This window comes from Heterocephalus glaber, unplaced genomic scaffold, assembly GCF_053883595.1.
Source record: "Heterocephalus glaber isolate CG9 unplaced genomic scaffold, H.glaber_assembly_v1.0 deba00001498, whole genome shotgun sequence".
Lineage (NCBI taxonomy): Eukaryota > Metazoa > Chordata > Mammalia > Rodentia > Bathyergidae > Heterocephalus > Heterocephalus glaber.
Genome location: NW_028258321.1, coordinates 4,321,269 through 4,340,127, shown reverse-complemented (window position 1 = coordinate 4,340,127; position 18,859 = coordinate 4,321,269). Strand labels below are relative to the sequence as shown.

Here is an 18,859-nt window from a genome sequence, read left to right as displayed (position 1 = left end):
GACTATATATCTAGAATACATAAACAATTACAAATCAATAAGATAAGATTAGTCATAGTAAAATAGGAAACAAAGCAAGTAGAAGAGGCATTTATCAGAGGAGGAAACACAACTGGTGAATAAACTTGGAAAATGCTCAGCGTTATTTTATAAGCAGGAAAAGAAATATACAACCACACGGAGATACCGCTTTACCACTTCCAGAGGGACCAAAGCTAAGGTGTGCACGTTAGCTATCCATCCGTGCCTTGTGAATGACCACAGGCTTAGCAATTTAAAGCACACATTTCATGCCCCTAGGAGAGCAGCAACCTGGGAGTGGCCTGTCGCTTAGGCATGTCTGAGAACACCAGGCAATGGTAAGACTGCACATCAATGGGACTGCCTATAAAAGACTGGAAAATAATTTTACCTTATCTTATAAAGCTCAACATTTTTATATGTTTAAAGTGCTGTGATTCTATCCCTTTCTCTGTATCCTACAAAGACTTTATTTATGAACGTGAGAACATGTATAAGAATATTCATAGCTACATAGTTGATAAAAACAAAACTTTGGAAGCAGCCCCCAAACAGACAGGAGAATGGGTACATTGTGGAACTCTGACTGGAGGAAATAACCTGCGTGAACAGAAACACGAAAACCGCAAAATCTTAGAGCCACAGTGTTGAGGAAAACAGGCAAGTCAAGGTAAATTAGATACACTGGGATATATTTTATAAAGTGCAAAACTAAACCACACATGCACGATAGGACTGTGTGAGCACATCAAGGAGATGATAAGAACAGGACTGAGCATGGGCGGACCTGGTGCTGGGGAGTATGCAAGTAGCTTCTCGGGATTAATAATGTTCGTTTTATGCTGTGGATGTCAGGTCTATCAGGAGCATACATTTTATTGTTATCTTTATAGCCATAGATGCAACATAGCTTCTTTCACATGGTTGTTACATAATAAAAATGTAAAAGAACATTGCACTGCAGAAGTCAGCTAATAAATTCAGATTATAGCGGCAGTTTTATCGGTGAACCTGGTTCATTTTGGGTAAGGTTATTGATTATTATTATTAGTGATGATAATAATCACTACCTGAATTATTTGTTTCAATGAGTACTGTTATTGTTTGCATCTAGACATCCCCAAAGCCTTATGCACTCATAGGCGAGGCTTTTGAAAGGTGATTGAATCATGGGGTGCTATCGTTAAATGTGGGGTCGGAAGTGGGACCTGGTCTGAGGAAGTGGGTCACCTGAGAGGTATATGTCCTTTGCCGGCTCCTGTCTGGCTTCTCTCTGCTTTCTGGCTGCCAGTTTGTGATTGGCTTTTCTCCAAGCCTGGCCCTTCTACCATGACACTGACCAGGAAAGGACCGGAACTTCTGAAACAGGAACTGAAATAAACCTCTCCTGCTTTCAGCTTCAGGGCGCAGGTATTTTGTCTTGGTGACAAGGAAAGTGACTAAGATAAGTAGTATATTATTATGACTAAAATATACATTTTGTTAATTATAAGACAAACGTTTTGAGTATTTTTTTGGAGACAAGTTTTCTCTGTGTAGCCCGGGCTGGCCTCAAACTCATGATGATCCTCCTGCCTCAGTCTCCTGCATGCTGGGATTGCAGGTGTATTCCACCAGGTCTGGCTAAACTTTTTGAATTTTAAATCAATTCTTCAAGGAAAAAAACTCATTGAAACTTTTTTATTACTTGCGAATGTTGAATGCTATTTTTTAATGTTTACATTTTTAAAGAAAAAGACAAGAGCCAATTGGAGACATATTCTTTCACTCCAGTTTTGTTTTATTTAAATTTAGAAGTGACTCACTAATTTAATATTTTAGAAAACTTTTCTTCCCCTTTAGATCCTGGCAGTCTGCTTGGACTGAATTTTTCTAAGGGGATTTTTCTACAGTATGTATCTTCAGGACCATGTTTCAGTCTTTCTAATAAAAAATTTCAAAACACTATTCCATTGTGCATCTTAAGGGTTCCCATTGCAATGACTAGGAAGAGAAATCTTTGGAATAGCCAATTAAGTTGAATTTTAAAATAGCTACCTGAATGTGTCTTTGTTGGAGCGGGAATCTAGTGTTAAGCTCCTGGAAATCTGATTCCCATCCAGGAATCCTTGTAGTTCATCCTCTCTGTCTTGTCATATTATAATTTGAACCAGCTCCAAGGACTGTGATCCAATGAGTACTGTCTAATCCAAATCTTTACAATCAGCAAAATCTAAAAAGAAGAGGCAAAATGTTAGCTACTGTCATTCTAAAAGGTTTCTGGGGGACCATGGGTTATGCTTGCCATCCCTTTAACAAATATACATTAATAACTATGGAATTCCCCAGACAAGTTTTTGCATGGTGTTTAGATGCAAATTTAGATACATTTTAGAAACTTAATCATTAGATACATTTAGATACATTTTAGAAAATCATCCTAGAGACAATGGATACCATTTTGATTTCAAATGGCTTTATCTATTAAATCCGTTCTTTGATAGTGAAGACCTTTTTTAAATCCATGAATGTAAATGTTATTACTGTTACTACTGCTCACACTAAATTCCATCTGAAATATTTCCCTTCCTAGGGCCCACCAATTGGATATCATCTGTATTTTTGTACCTACTCACACAACACACAAGACGCCCAGCACCTCTCTGGGGACTAATGAATCATTAACAATTAGTCTTTTTCCTTAACTGGACAGTAAGCTGCGTATATTTTCAGACTTTACTTATCTTTGTATCAAATTAGCATAGATAAGTACTTAGTTGGCTTGAATTTCTCTAGATCTGTTTTATTTGTGGCTTTAAGCAAAATCAACCTGGTAGCGTTGACCGTTTCCTATATAGATGACCATTTCTTCATCTCCTCAAGTGCTAGGCCAGGTTCCAAGGTGAAAGAAGCAAACAGTCTTGGTAACAAAGCTCAGACTATCCTAGGGGATTATGTAGTTGTGCAGAATTTCACAAACATGTATGTGTATCTTGGAAATAAAATTTCTTGAGAAAAAGTCTCTCAGGAAAATTTGTGTTCTTCTTATTGGAAAGTTCCAGAAGCATTTTTCTTATTGTTACAAAAATGGTGAAGGTTAGTGCATGCAAATTTCTCATATGCCTCATAAAATACTTAATCACCTATATCCAAAGTCAAGAACTACTGTGGAACCAACCAGTTCTTGCTCATAAGGAGCTCGACTGTGTAGTTCTATTTCATCCTCAATTCCAGCATCTCCGTCTCCAGGGCCTTTACTACTTCATGACATCATAAACAAGATGGGTCTAGAGCTCAGCTTAGCTGACATTTTTGTTATAAAGCCAATAAACAAGAAGGCCCCAAGGTACCGGCCATTATTTTTTCCTTTTCTAAAGCCCGATAGAAGTGTAATATGTTTATAGAGTTTCTAATTTATTTTCCTGCTAATGAAAACAGGCAATTCTAGATAGGCGGACAGTGTTGTAGAGTTGGCTTTAGAGCAGAGTGTGTGTGATTTTGCTTAAAAATTTAAATCTAGTTTAACCTTTTGTTAAGAATTATGGGTGGAGGTGGGAAAGATGAAAAATAATTGAAACCAAAGAAAGAGGCAAACAAAAGTTGCATTTTGTTTTAATCGTGGAAAAGAGCTATGTGTGTAATTAGAATTTCCATGTTTAAGGAAGTTGTTTAAGAAGTCAACACATTATTTAGTTGGGGAACATAGTTTATATTATGCCTGCATTTTCATATTTATACGTATCAGGATATACATGCACATACAAGTACTGTAGTGTTTTCAGGGCCAATAAATTTGAATACATTTGCAAGTTTCATGAATTAAAAAATATTTGAAATCATTCAAATTATCAAAAACCTCTATAAACATTAAACTAAGACATTGAGATAGTACATGGTTTTCTGAGTTATACACGATATATACTATGCAAAAATCTACTGCTCAGGGGTGAGGCTTGTAGCACCTGCTTGCTAGCTTGAGCTATGTGAGCTCTGCTCACCAGAAGTGTAATCCAGTGGTCTAATTCCAGTAAAAGTCCTCAACAGAAATATGTCTGTACCTCTATTGATGTATATTACTAAAATACAATGCGCATAGCTTGCTGCCAATATAGTTCCAATCACCAAAATTATTGAACATCTAGAGTGAGCCGAGCACAACAGCGAGATGGAGATATATATATATATATCTCCAATCATATATACATTGGAGAGAGAGAGAGAGAGAGAGAGAGAGAGAGATCCATCATCATGGCTTTGACCTCTAGGGCTCATAACTCAACTGGAGCTAAAGAATGGATTCATAAAGATCAAACCCGGCAAGCAGGCAGGACTATAGATGATGTCTGTTGACATTCTGGAAAAGAGCTTTTCTGTATATCCCGTGAGGTGTGTGTTTTTCAGAAGGAGTGGCTATAGGATCTTTGTTTCTTGGTCAGGCTTATTCTGAGCCCACTGGGTGAGCCGAGGTGAAGAGGAGGTGCTGTCTTCCCATGGAGTACCCGTGACTCAGGCATTGGAATGGTGGCTTCTGCTCTGGTGGGTGTTGATAAATGCGCATCTCTGGTCAGAAAGAAAGCTGCTTGTTTCCCGAGTCAGCTCTTTCAAGGGGCCAGGCAATTACTCCAAACTCTTGCCCAAGCAAATTGATGGCTCCGGGGTGAGTGAATCAATGCACTGGCATTTGCCAAACAGTCAGACAGAAACAGAATAAATTAGTTCCTCTCCGTCAGTTATTGCTCTGAGTAGGCGAGCCAGGGAAGAGGGGTACTGGGGTGCACCCTGAGCGTGAGCTACCTTCTGTCCTCACCGAAGACACAGAGCAGGAGACAGCGTAGAAACAGGCAGTGCCTGCAAAACTGCAGCTGGGGAGGGAAAGGAGTCTGGGAGCAACTCAGTTGCTTCCTCCGAATTGTTCCCGGAATAGCTTGGCTTTTTCTTTGCATACACTGTTCAAAGTGCAGACTTTTAATTTATTGTCAGGTAAAATACAAATCCCTGAAGTCTGAGTGATTGTGTTTCTGGAGTTTCCAGTTGGAATTACGGACTGTCACCAATAATGACAGCATTATTTGAAGCTAATGCTAGAATTAATTTCTTCCCACTGTACTCAGCCAATATTGACAACAAGATATGCTATTATCCAGCATAACTTGGCAGGCTCCTGCAGCCAAAGAATCCATGATCATACGTCTGACAGTCTGTCCAACTGAGAGGATGGAAAGTCTAGGAAGAGAATATCATTTCAAAGATGGGCATCCCACAGTTAGTGCTCTCGAGAGATGTTCAGCCACAGAGAAAACTAATCTCTTGGTCTTAATAGTCTAGCCTTACTCCAGGATAGCTGTTCATAAACTAATTGAAAGACTGAAGCATGCTACACAGTACTATTGATGTGCACCGTGAATACACTGAAAAAAGAAATGCCAATCAGAAGATGCAGTCTTTTTTGCTGAGCAAATAAAGTATTATGATTTTCTTATGATGTTTCATTGACATATGGTACTTCTAACCAAGTGACAAATGAATTGACTAGGTTTAAAGAGGAATGGATGGGGCTTAATGAAGAAGGGCAGGGTATGTATTACAAGGCAGCTGCTTCTGCCACTGCTGGCTTATGGAGACAATATACATTGGACAGCTAATGAATCTCTGTTGCATAAGATAGATTCTCTTTATAACAGAATTGCATGCTTTGTCTCTAAATGGGGTTATTATACACACCATTGCGCAATGTTTGAAGAGCTTGGTTGGCCCTTGTACAGGGTTAGGAGAGAAATAAATTGGAAGACAATCGTATTTAAGACCTTCAATCCATCAAACTCTCCATATTTATCTAAATTACTAGCACTTTCTCCCAAAATACAAATCTGTATGATCCACATGGCTAGCATGTTAATGCTGACCAGCCTTCACTTTGATTTTTATCAACTCCACTGAAAGTACAGACCAAAATTCCTGCCTGGTGATACATTCTAGCCACTCCTTGCCATTGTTGCATCTTCGGGTGCAGCCCAGTCTGAGTTCCTAAAGTTTCATTCCAGGTTCCTTCCACCCACCCTAAGCACGCACACATTGCTTCCCCCGAGTTATGTCACTAAGCACTCTCTGACTGTTTTAATTTTAATTCATTCAGTTTCTTCATTTTTCTCCACACTTGTGGGGCCTCCCTGTTCAGTTGCTCAGTTTTTCTTTAAAATAAACCCACTTCCGCTCATTGTACAGCCTTAAAAAACTGGAAGTGATGGAATAAGATAGGGGAGGGGTGAATGACAGTGTCTTCTACTCTGTATCAGAAACCACTTCCTGTTAGGGGAGGTGGGCACTGTTGTTCTGATGGCATGGGTGAGGAGGTGGAGGAGTTTACCTCTTACCCTTTACGTCCAACCTGGGTTTGATGTTGGATTGATTGACAGGTTGGATTGATGGCTTGATTCTTACATTGGTGTTATCACATGGTCTTTAGGAATTTCGTGGCTCAATTTGAGTCAGAGTTTTTCAAGCTGATAGCACGTCTCGTAAGACTGGGAGGGGGTGTGGCATGGAAAAATGATTCTCTGGTATGTTACAACTAGGTTTTTGACTTGTCGAAGGACTTTGCCCATGTGGCGATTCCCACTGACCTATGAAGCAAGGCAATAGTATTTGCTCCCTCTAGACTTTGTGTCTTTCTGCTTTTTATCTGCCATGAGAAATAGAAAAGAATTACCATGTGAAATGTTTCACAGTTCTTGGGGTAAGATGCTCTTTTCAGTTTTAGCCATTGTTCCATTCCAAACTAGATGGCTTCCTCTTCATCATTGTGGGGCTTTTTACTTATCAAGTCTACTGGTATTCTGGAATAAAGAAAGGTGAGAGGAAAGAAATGGACAAACTGTTTCATGGGCTTCTCCACATGCATTGTACCCTTTTCAAATTGAATCTTGAAGCCTTGTCACAAGTGTTATTTTTCCAACAGAGCAGGTGTTAAGTGCCTGTAGAAAATAAACTCACCCCCAATAATCGTTTTCATTGCTTGCTACATCCATTTACTGTGAAGATTATATTGTAAGGTAAGACGGGGTGGTGTATGGCAAAGGAAAATCACTACTTTGCAATTCTATTCAAGTTTTCTTTAGCATGGGCTTTTGCGTTTCCTTGTCATTTCTGGAATTATGTCTTAAATGGCAAGAGGATTCTTTTTCGTGTATTTCTCCAGAGGCTTATTTCATCCAACTAATCTTTAAATTGCAAACACACTTCTGTAGGTAGAGCTATGTTTAGTAACAAGGTTTCTATAATTTGGCCAGGGGAAGGAAAAACTAAAAAAAAGGTAACAATGAAGTTTAGCTATTTTTTTTAATGGCTTTTGTGTGCTCTGGCAAAAATAGATTATTTGATGCCCATGCCAGGATTGCATAGCTCTAGGTTGGAATTATTTCTATTTGATTGGATGTTTTATTTAATGAGAGCTCGTACCTATAGTTTTTTCTTTAACACAATTACCTTAAGGAAATAAGTGTGTATAGAGACTAATGAGTAGACATATTAGTCTTTATCAATGTTTGTTCAAATTATTGCACATTAGAGATATGGGAATCTAGAATTGAAATGGTTTAGAAGTGAATGTTTGCTTGTATGTAGTATCTTTAGTGCAAAGATCTGAGAACACATTACGAGCAATTAAACTCTAGGATACCAATGAGGATTCTATATTACTCACTGTTTAAATTAAGTTATGGAAATCTGATTTGCTCTGGGTTCCCAGGAAATCCTTTCTTTTAGTCCTGCAAATTTGCCATCCTCATTATCCTGGGGAAACATTTCCAGGTCTCTTTTCTTCTCATGTTGTCGTATTTCTTAAAAGGCTCACTTTCTTTACTTCCTTCTGATTTCTTTTTGAGACAGAGTCTTGGTGTGCACTCCAGGCTGGCCTCGAACTTGTGATTCTCGGGTCCCCGCTGCTCAAGTGTTGGGATCACAGGAATGCGCCATGGATTTATTCTTCAACCTGTGTGACTTTTGCTTCCCACATGCCACTGTGGCCTGTCTGAGTGGACGTGGTCAGCCAGCATGTCCTAAAGCCTCACCTGGAGCTCTTTCCAGTCTCTGTTTCTTCTCCTTGCCTCCTTCATGCCGCTGGCCACTCATGTTCCTCCTCTTCCAAACAGCTGCCTTTTCTGTGCCTGGGGCCTTACTGTCACTCTCCTGCGCTTGCTTCCTCTGTTCTCCCTTCTTTACCCCTCCCTTGGCTCTGGTTCTCCCAGTGATCCAGCCGTTCTCCCTCAGTTTGTCCTGTAAGTCTCCGCACAGGGCCAGGTTTTCAGCTCTTCTCGGATTCCCTCAGGACCCAGGTTCGGTGGCCTCACTCTGACCGGTAGCAGCACTTCCCTCAGGACACCCCTTCCTCCTCCCTCTGTCCCTTCACCCCCTCCCACCCCACCCCACCCCGTCCCCAGGGTTCCGGGTCAGAGACTCTGGAGTCCTCTTAGCACCTGTTCCTTCCTTCCTCGCTTGTCTCGTCACTCACCGAATGCTGCAGATGCTGCGGATGTTGCTCGTGCTTTCACACGGTTTACCTTCCCTCCTAGGTGCCTGGGCTCTGGCCAGCCTCGTCTTCGGCCTGCAGGGGCCCTGGGCAGTCAGCCTCCTCCTCTTGCACTCTGCTTTGGGTTCGACTCGACCCTCTGAAGATAACCAGCCTTGTCCCTGGCTCCCAGTTGCCTGACAGGTGCAGTCTGGAAGCAGCCTGCTCTCACCGTAGGCCTGGCTCCGCTCTCCCCTCCTACTCCCCTCCTGCTTCGCACTCCTGCAGAGCTGAACTCGTGATGCTCCTGCCCCACCATGGGACTTTGGCCTGAAAAACTCATCTTTTCTCTCTTTGCTTGGGGAAGCCCCTACTCAGTTTTGTGAAACCTCCCAGCACAGCCCCTCCTGCTTTCTCTGGCCGCAGCCCTTGGCTGGGACCCTCCACTGCCACCTTTGTCTCACAGTCGTGTGACCCCGTGTCGTGTCTGTCCGTGTCATGTCCGTCACCGGGGAACTGTCTCGTGGTCATCGTCTCCCTATGTGGACCCAAGCACTGGGCACACCTGGGCCCTCGGCGAGGGTGGGAATCAGCAAGTGAGTGTAGTAGCAGCGTAGGATGGCCCCAATCCACCCCTGCTGCGGGCCAAAGGCACTTTCTTGGCTGGATGGAGCTGTGAATCTTTGTCCTGGGTTCTGCTCTGCACAGGAGAAGGAGAAACTGTACATGGAACTGAAGCACATCTTGGCACGGCAGCCTGGCCCCGAGGCTGCAGAACAGCTGCAGATCTATCGGCACACCCTGCGGGAGAAGACCAAGCAGCTGAAGGTGAGGCCGCTCGCTGCGGGCAAGGGAAGAGAGAGTTGCGGGAGGAGGAAAGCAATGGCAGGCGATCTGGGAGCCAGGGTTGGTGTGGAGGACCACAAGACGATGCAGAGGACTTCACACCTCAAACGCCGTTGGCTGCTGAAGCCCATCACTGTGCCAGTGCAGGTTCCTGCCACTCCCTCCACTGGAAGGAAATGCTGCTGCTCACGCCCAGATGGCCGACAGTGGCCGGGGAAGAGAGAGGGAATCATGCCAGACTTCTGTCAGCAGGAGTCCCTTCTAAGTAACACAAGGGCCTCAGCTGGAGAGATAGGGTGTTTTCCTATTGTGTTTTCCTTTTGGACATTTTCTGAAAAACGGTGTGTGCTCACACTGTATTTTGAGCTTTCCGCGCTGAGCAAATAAATGCTCCCTATTCTTGGTGCACTAACCAAGTTCTGAGCATACAGCTGCTGAGTGCACCAAGCGTCTCTGGCTTCTGGCACTAACCTGCCAGTTGCTGCCTGCCAGTGTCGAATTGTGCCCTTTTACACAAAAGGGGCAGATGAAACCATCCAGTTAGAACATTAATTTTCAAATTACTCTGTTCATTTCACGCACGTATACAGAGATTAAATTTGAGCTCTGCACGGGACATATGCTTTTATTTTTGTTCTTTGGGGCAGTTGAATATCAGACAAAATTTTAAGATTTACTTTTTAATTTTGTCAGGATGGGAAAGCACACGTCTGTTTTACCACACTTAGCTCTGGATGGCCAAAAATGGCTCTCACAGGAGTCTTTGGATACTTTGTTTAACTCTTGATCTCAGGATGTCCGGGTTTTTTGCTTATGATGAAATGTGACCTTGTACAGAAAGAGGCTCTGAGGGAGGTGGTACTGGGCTCGTCCAACTGCTCCATGTCATCTGGACTCAGGAACTTCCCATTCATTGTTTGGAAACAGAGTCTCATTCCCAGCGTTTAGCAGGAGCACAGGTTTTCTTCCAACATGAAAGTCATGTGTGCAGGCTATGATAGGGTGGTCAGAATAATTTTTGCAGCAATTAAAAATAAAGTGTTCAGAGGCAGATGAATACTCAGCACACATGTCCCTTTTGTGCAAACCTTTAAACTAACACGCAAGAGGAAGCATACGTGGAGTCTACTGCATGCCTTCAGAACAACAGCCTGCCTTTCCTCGCCTGGTTCTGGTGGGGACCGCACCCTAGCTTGGGCTTGCTTTGTGTTTTATTTGGTTCAGCCCAAGACCAGTGGCATCCACTGAACACAGCCATGGGAGGTGGGTGATCAGGGTTCTTATCGCAGTCCTGCCTTGCTTGTATTGGGCTCTCCTGGGCACATGCCACTGCCGCCTGTTTCCCTGGAGGTGAGTGTACAGGTGCTGGGATAAATGGCGGCCGGTGAATAGCCCCAACCAGAACAACCACCTGGGCAAACGCATAAATTGAATGCCTGCTAGTGGTGGTGGCAGAATGATTTCAGAATAATTTTTACCATAATCCTGAGATGAATCGCATTCCCTAGTGGTATCTTTCTTGAATATATATTTTTAAAGATTTTAAAAGCAATTATAGAAAGTGTGTCTAGGAGCTCTTCTGTCTCTATTCACAATATTCCTGGAAACATATTACACCATTCATCTTCGCTGTTTGAGTCTCACCTGGTAGTTCTCTTTTTAAGTGGAAGAATGAGGTTTCATTTACGTTTGTCCTTGATTATGAGTCTTGGCCAGGGTTTTACTCAGACAAGGACCTTGAGCCTGGGAAACAAGTAGAGTATCTGTTGAACTTGTCCATTGGTACAGACCTCTAGCCCCAGGGAGGTAGATGGTAGATTAAAACATTTTCAGGGAAGGATATTGTTTCTCCCTGTGTCTTTTGCTAATGCTGCTTTATTTGCCACATTAGGTTTTGTCTTCAGAATTGAATATGTATGAATCACAGAGCCAAGAATATAAGTATGAGATCGAGAAACTTGGCAACGAACTGATAAATGTAAAGAAGAAATACCTTGCTCAGAAACGTAAAGAGCTTATTCAAAAGTAAGCATTAGTCAAATATTCTGATTTTGTTGTGCCTATTACCTGCTCATAAGAAAATATTTGGTGAATACTCATAGAGTTGCAAACTTCCGCAGGGTAAACTGAATCGCAGGGTGAACTGATGTCATTCCGCAGGTCACTAACTGGTTCACATGAGCCGTTCCTTAGGACCCTAACAGGAGTTCCATAGCAGCTGCTCACTGGTGGTTCTAACTTGGGACAGGAGGAGCATGCTGGGGTCCTCCATGCTCTTCTATAGTTTGGAAATGAGCTGTGTACAGGCTGAAGCAAATTTATAATGAAAACCACGTGCACTTTTGCTGAGGGTCAGGTCTTGGCACAACTGTTCTTCCTAACCGTGTAGCTGCACCACTCTAATTATGAGCCCTTCCTGTACTGTAAATAAACTGTCTCTGAACCATCATCTACGATTCAGTATCTGCCATGAGCCACTGTTCTGGGAGATGATAGTGCAAATGTGAAGTTCACATTTGGAGTTTCAGGTGCCCATGTGTTGACGATAAACGTTCCCTTCACTGTACTATTGTTCTTTGCCTGGTCCTAGGCCAGGGTAGAAAACCCAAATGAATCAGTGGGTCTGAAACTTGGTTTGACTGCATGGCATTTCCAAAATCATTCCGTTAATTCAGTAGCGCCTTACATTATGGTATTTCATTTTCATGGGCATTTCAGGGACATGGGAAATATAGTTCAAATGCATCGGACTACGATCTGATAGAGGCAAACGGCATATAAAGTGACTGGATGCAAATTCACTTGCCAATACAAATCTGCCCTTCTTGTAAATCAGGACTCCTCCAGTTCCCCATTTAGATGCCCCCTTGGGAGAGTAAAGTACGGCTTTCATTTAGATAAGTCTTAATGTGTGGGTGGGTGTAGCAACTATCTGATTTACAATCTCTAGTGAGATTTTTTTAAACATCCAGGTTCCCAGGTCCCATTTCCAGCCCTTCAGAGCCTGCAGGCTCAGGGTAGGCCTCAGGAATCTATAATTCAATGAAACACTCAGGTGCTCTTCATGTACATAGAAACCTGCAAACCACGAGATTAAAGATGTGAATTAAATGAATAACGGAGGGGAAACACTATAGATTTCTTTTCCTTTTAGGATATCACAGTGGTGCTTAGAAAATGCCGACATGGCCAATTCCCACAAGAGGCAGGTGTCTAGCTCATTGGTCTTCAAGCTTTGACCACATACTCTGATCCATAAAAGATTCTTCCAGCTCCTCCTACCATATGTACATACCATATATATACATATTTTTTAAATAAAATTTTTATTTCAGAATAGTTTCAGATTTATCTCCATATATTTAAATGTATAAATTACATGTTACTGTCATTTTGTAACTATAAGTAAAATCCCATTGTTAACTTTTAAAGATAAAAGCATAAAGTTCAATCCCCAGTACTCCCCCCAAAAAGTGTACCAATAAAGTTAAAAGCATAAATAGGCGCTCTGATGCCTTCATTCTATACTCAGTGGAAGCTCTCACCCTGCATCCAGTGGTCCAGTGTACACAGCTCCTAGCAGCCAGTGTGGCTAAACATTGACCATTGTGGTTCGGGAGCCCAATCTCCTCCCTGCCTTGGCCCTGGGCTGAGTCTTCTTTGACCTAACTGAGCATTGCATCTTTTGCTGGACACAGGGAACATAAGGAGCCAGCTTCCGTGGGCTCAGCCAGCCCTTCTCAGCGCCCCATCCACTGGAACCATGATGCCACTGTGGCCTTTTAAATGCAAATACATTTCTCCTAAAGCAGATTTAAGGTTCTATTCCTCAGTCGCACTGGCTGCGTTTCAAGCGCTATTCCATTACTGCAGAAAGATGCATAGGGCAATGCTGCTCTGGAACCTTTGCCTTTACCTGTCCTCTTCTTGTCCTTGAATGCTCATCAGAGGTAGCCACTTTGACCTGGCTTCACTGGGGGTTCCGCCTGGCTGGGGACATAAACTGGTAGACAGAGAGCTGAGTTCATAGCAAAAGAGATGAAGGTGTTGGAAAAAAATATGCCCAGGAACTAAAGTGCTGAGATGGTTTAGATTGGAAGGAAGAAGGCTGCAGGGAGTCATTATAATGGTCTATAAATACATTAAAACGATAATGTAAAGGAGACAGTATTCCCATTAGTCAGCTTAGACCAAGCCAGGAGCATTAAGCTTAAGTTCCTTCAGAAAGGAAAATTTAGGTTATCTAAGGCAAGGGCAGGCAGGGGAAGGGAGGGAGGTGAGTTCGGCCTGCATCTCACACCAGTCAGGGCCGGACAAGTTGCCAGAGAACATGCAGGAATCCTCTTTGCTGGGCACACTCAAGGCTGAAGCTTTAGTCCTGTTTAGGGAGGATGGTTATTCGTGGTGATGAAATCACTCCTGCTAAGAGATAGCTGGCTCCATTAACCAATCCTCTAAGGTTATTTCCAAATGGAATAATTTAGGGTGCTCTGTGGATGTTCTGCTCACACATGCCCTTTATAAAATAGCAGTTCATACATAGCGTATCATCTCAGCTCTTTTTATCTGTTGCCAAGAACACCATCTTATTCTTCTTCCCCAAGTTTGACTATTCCTAGTGATAATTGTTGCTTGTCTAGAGTTCCAGGAAATTCTGTATTTTGTAAATGCCCAAGTTTGATGAGATACATTATGTGCAGTAAATATTTATGAGTTGCAACCTGAACTTTGGAATGTGCCAGGTGATAAATGATGAGTTAGTCACTATAATTGAGCTAACAGAAAGTTCTTCTGGTTGATGCCTGGAACGAAACAAAAAAAAATTTTTTTTAAACAGGAAGTTGATTACAAGTCAGAAGCCACCAAATCATTGTTTGAGTCATAATGAGGTCTTCTGTCCACATTTAGATCAGCATTAGGAAAGCACATTGTCTTCCCCTGACTCTGTGTGTTAGCAACGAACACCTAATTACATTTACACAACCGCCTTGTCTAAAACTAGAAGCTTTAATCAAAATTGCTTTCAGTGGCTAATTCACCCTAGAAATTTGCAGAACATAAAAGTAGAGGAGGAAAAAAGATATTAACTGTCGCCTCCTCTCTTACAGGAACAAAGACAAACTACCCATAGATAACACCTTGATCGCCAAACCTCCTGGCCCTCATTTTATTGGGGGTGGATTTCCCCTCACCAAGACACCCAAGGTGAAGTCCTAACTACAAGCTTCTGGCTGGGTCCATCGAACAGCTCACGAAAGGGAATTGGCACAGGAACAGTTTTGAGGAAGCATTTTTATAACCCTTGGATCATTAATATCTAGGAAAATCAGGTGCCCAGATTCCAGGATGGAAAGGAATGCAGAGCTAGCATACTCGTACATACTCAGGTGATGCTATTTTGCCTGGACCACACGGACATGAGCAGATTATAATCCTTTCTACTCAATTAGGCTGACCCACGGAAGGAAGCAGATTTTTGTTACAACTACATCCGTTGATTTGAAATGCACCAGATGTAGATGCTCCACATGGATGAAGCTTGGGATCTTCATTTTTCTATTATAGCTATTTATGTACTTGAAGGTTTTATATTCTAAAATATTTTTGAAATGGAACACATCTCCTCTCATCTTGCTAACAGTCCGTTTTAATTACTCCTCGTGACCAAGTCATTGCATGAGATGAGTAAGAAGGACAAACTCTCGAGTATGTGAAGTGTTCTGAGAATGATTTCTGAGTGGAATATTTTTTCAGGCCTGGGGTAGGAAAATCTATTCCAAAGAGATAGACCAATAAATACTTCATTGTAAAAAAGAAAAAGGAAGAACCATTGTAGAGATTTTGATCTTTGCCTTAGTAGAGTCTGTAGTTAAAGTTGGAAATTACTGTGAGAAATGTTTAACATAAAGACCTGACTCAAGGTGGGCTGGGGATTTAGCTCAGTGGTTCCGCCACCTGCCTTGCAAATGCAAGGACCCGAGTTCGATCCCTGGTACCAAAAAAACCACAAAAAAACAAAAAACAAAGACCTGACTCGGGACCAGGACCGTCAGTGGAGGGGCCGGGCTGGCATCCTCCGTGGACCTCACTGTTGAGAGTGGAATTTCTCAGCACAGCGAGCCCTTTGGCCCCAGGTTACCAGCCAGCATTCTGAGCCGTTGACTCCATCATGTTTTCTTTTTATTGTAGCTACCACTATTTGGGCATCGGTTCACAGTGTCCTCGTGAAGAGCGTTCATTCAGTGCTATTGTGTGAGGACCCTCTGGCCATCCCTCTCACAATAACTTGATTGTTGTAGTTTTTATTAAATTATTGAGCCATACGTAGCTCAGCACCAAATGAGCAATGTAAAGGGCTCATTACAGCATTCCATTTGTGCTAAGGAATCTCAATTCCCAGTGTGAAGAACAGGGACGCCAGTGAGCTCAGATGTTTGCTCAGACTGTTCTGGGAGGCGGGACCCAGTGGGATCTTCTTGGGGGTCCAGCAGCCCCTTCAGCCCCCAAGGCTAGTATCCGCTCTCAGGTAGGCTTCTCCAGGAGCCAGTCATTATTTAGACAAAAGGAACAGCGCTGGACACTTCCCACTCACCTAGGGATCTGCTGACTGCAGCCCAGCTGTCTCCAACCAGAGTCCTGGAGTGGCTTCCCAAGAGGCTGCCTTCCCCAGGTGAACCGAGTGGGATTCCTGCTCTCAGTGTGGCGGAGACTTGGAGACAGCAGCTGTGTTCAGGGTCCAATTTATTACAGCAACAGAGTTGTTCTGAAGATCGGATGAGTTAGAACAACGGGAGCCACACAGTGGCCTTCCGATAAACATCTGGCATCATTCTTACTACATAAGAGAGGAGGATGTGCTGGAATTAGAGGAGAAAGTTGCTTCATAATGCTTGCCGACTGTAAAGGTGATTGTGATCCCATTAGAGGGTGGATGACACTGAAGTGTCCTGATGAAGCTGGACTTGGTAATTCACAACTATCTTGTATACTGTGTGCCTTATAAAAACATCAGTATATTTCTTATAATTCTGCTCTGGGGACGAGGTGACCCTTCACCTTCAGAAGTCAGCGTTGTCAGTTTCATGTAGTCAGACCAAAGACTCCGCTGGCCCCTGCTGAACTCCCCTTCCTCTTTCTCTTCATGGCCTGGGGCAGGGTGTTCGGGCCCTACTGGCGACGGCATCCCAGGAGCCCAGGTGGAAGCCGGCTCCAGGAGCGGACGGGCAACTCCATCAGGTGCAGTCCTCATGCCCACCCGGAGGAGCAGGGCAAGGAGGCCGAGGAAGGGGGCAGCCTGGCCACCTCCTCTCTGCGGTGCACCCCAGCAGCCCAAGGGCTTAAAAGCAGCACTTGTCCCCTTGTCCCCTTGTTTCCATCCAGCTGCTGCACAGGAAGGAGCTGTGGAAAACAGCGAGACCTGCAAATCATGAAAGATAACTGTGAACTCATAGTGGGCGGAGGTGCTTTTAAAATCACAAACTTGAGCTTCACTGTTAAGCAACATTGGGAGATTACATAGTAGCACAATTTTACACTGGGGGTTTCGGAGTGGAGTCCTGTTGCTGAGCCATTCATTGACTCCCAGCCAGGCGGATGGGGAGCTGGTTCAGTTTCTCTATTAACAGAGAGAAGCGTGGTAAAGGGGACCCCCTGGTCATCATTGCTGGTCTCCTGCTCTCAGAGCCAGGTTTTTATTGTGCTTCCCTCTGAAGAATCGCTAGGTGCAAAGGCCCATGGCTGTGAGGAGCCGCAGAGATGATGGAAGCTAGGGAGGAAGAGTCTGCAGCAGTTCTTCTTGCCGTGCCTGCCATTTTGCTGCCAAATTTCACCCAGGGCTGATAACTATCATTTGATTTCCCAACTTGCTCAGGCAGACTCTGAAGTTCGACCTAGGAAAACCTGATACCCATGGGAAAGTATTAAAACATGCAGTTTGAGTGGGATGGCATTTCAGGGGCAGAGCCATTTGCAAAAGTTACTCTCCCTTAAACGTGATCCATCTTATGGAGATCTACCTGGGATAGGAGCAAAGGGAGGGCATTTTCAAATATTAAAATTGTAAAATAACCTACAATATAGCTCACCATTTTCATTGTAGTAGATGGAAAATATTTTTATAGCATTATCCATTTTTAACTTCTAGTTCAATGCTGTTTTAGTATACCATTTCTCAAATCTATTATTCAAAAGTTCCATTAGGGTTTTGAGATCCATTAGAATTTTATAACAGTAGGAAATGTGGTATCAACAGGGTACCTTTCTTTTTTATAATTAAAATAGATTTTTCTTACTTTAAAGTACCTGATTGTTATAGAAAATTAGAAACTACAGATAAGCAAAAAGAAGGAAAAGGTCATCAGTAATCCTGCTACCCACCGAGAACTTTGGTTTTCCTGGGCTGACACCGACCTCATTCCTGAGGATTGCCTGTACACACCTTCCATTTGTTCTGGTTGACCTGTTCCCAAACTGTACTTCCTAATTGTTGCATACTTTGTGGACCCTTGAAATACTACTGTTTTGTACTTTGGGGTGTATCTTTTCGGACCTTTAAAATAAGTATACATGTACTTATATAGAGATGTGCAGCTTATACATCTTTTGCTCCTGGCAATACCCATTTGCCTCCTGGAAAGTCAATATCCCAGTCCCCACCCGGCTGAAGCAACCATGGATCTGTTTTTCATCATTCTACATTAGTCTTGTCTTTCCTGGAATTTCATAAAGATGGAATCATACACTATGGTCTTTTGTGCCTGACTTTTTTTCAGTGCTTTTTGAGATTCATCCATGTTGCCATGTGTAGTAATAATTCATTCACTTTTATTACAGAGCAATATTCTATTACTGTATATGGAAATAGCACAATTTATTTATTGTGCCAGTTGATGGGAATTCAAGCCATTTCAAGGTTTGAGCTATTATGAAAATTTATGTACAAGTCTTTATATGGACCTGTGTTATTGTTTTTCTTGGTAAATACCAAGGAAAGGAATTGCTAGATCAAAGGGAATGTGTACATTTATCTGGATAAGAAAATGCCAAACTCTTTCCCTAATTGTATTATTTTATATTTCTACTAATAATGTATGAACTCCAGTTCTACATCCTTGTCAATATTTGGTAACGTCAGCATTTTTTAAGCCATTCTGTTTGACAGTGATATCTGAATGAGGTTTACATTTGCATACCCTGATGACTAATATAAGTAAGCATCTTTTTGTGTGATTTCAGTCACTCATGAGTCTTATTTTGTGAAGCATCTTTGTCTTATTGGGTTGTAAAAATTCTTTGTATAGTCTAGATACAAAACCTTTGTCAGATATATGTACAGCAAATATTTTTTTCAGTCTGTATCTTACCTTTCCATTTTCTCAACAGTATACTTTGAAAAGCAGATATTTTAACCTTTAATGAGGTCTAATTTAGTCTTTTTTCTCTTATGGGGCTTATAGCTTTCTAGTCAAAAGTAATTGTTGCCTACTCCAAGAGAGTAGTGGTTTTTTTTCC

General features: G+C 42.5%; 1 protein-coding gene across 2 annotated transcripts in view; it reads left to right on the top strand.

The window, feature by feature from the left end:
* Positions 1-18,089, top strand: part of Cfap58 (cilia and flagella associated protein 58) — a 94,377-nt gene extending 76,288 nt beyond the window's left edge. For both annotated transcript variants that reach the window (XM_021245600.2, XM_021245599.2), the window contains 3 exons: positions 9,212-9,331; positions 11,241-11,374; positions 14,458-18,089. In XM_021245600.2, the coding sequence (XP_021101259.1) occupies positions 9,212-9,331; positions 11,241-11,374; positions 14,458-14,566 (363 nt within the window). In that variant the 3' untranslated portion in view covers positions 14,567-18,089. The remainder of the gene's footprint in view (positions 1-9,211; positions 9,332-11,240; positions 11,375-14,457) is intronic.
* Positions 18,090-18,859: the final 770 nt, after the last annotated feature.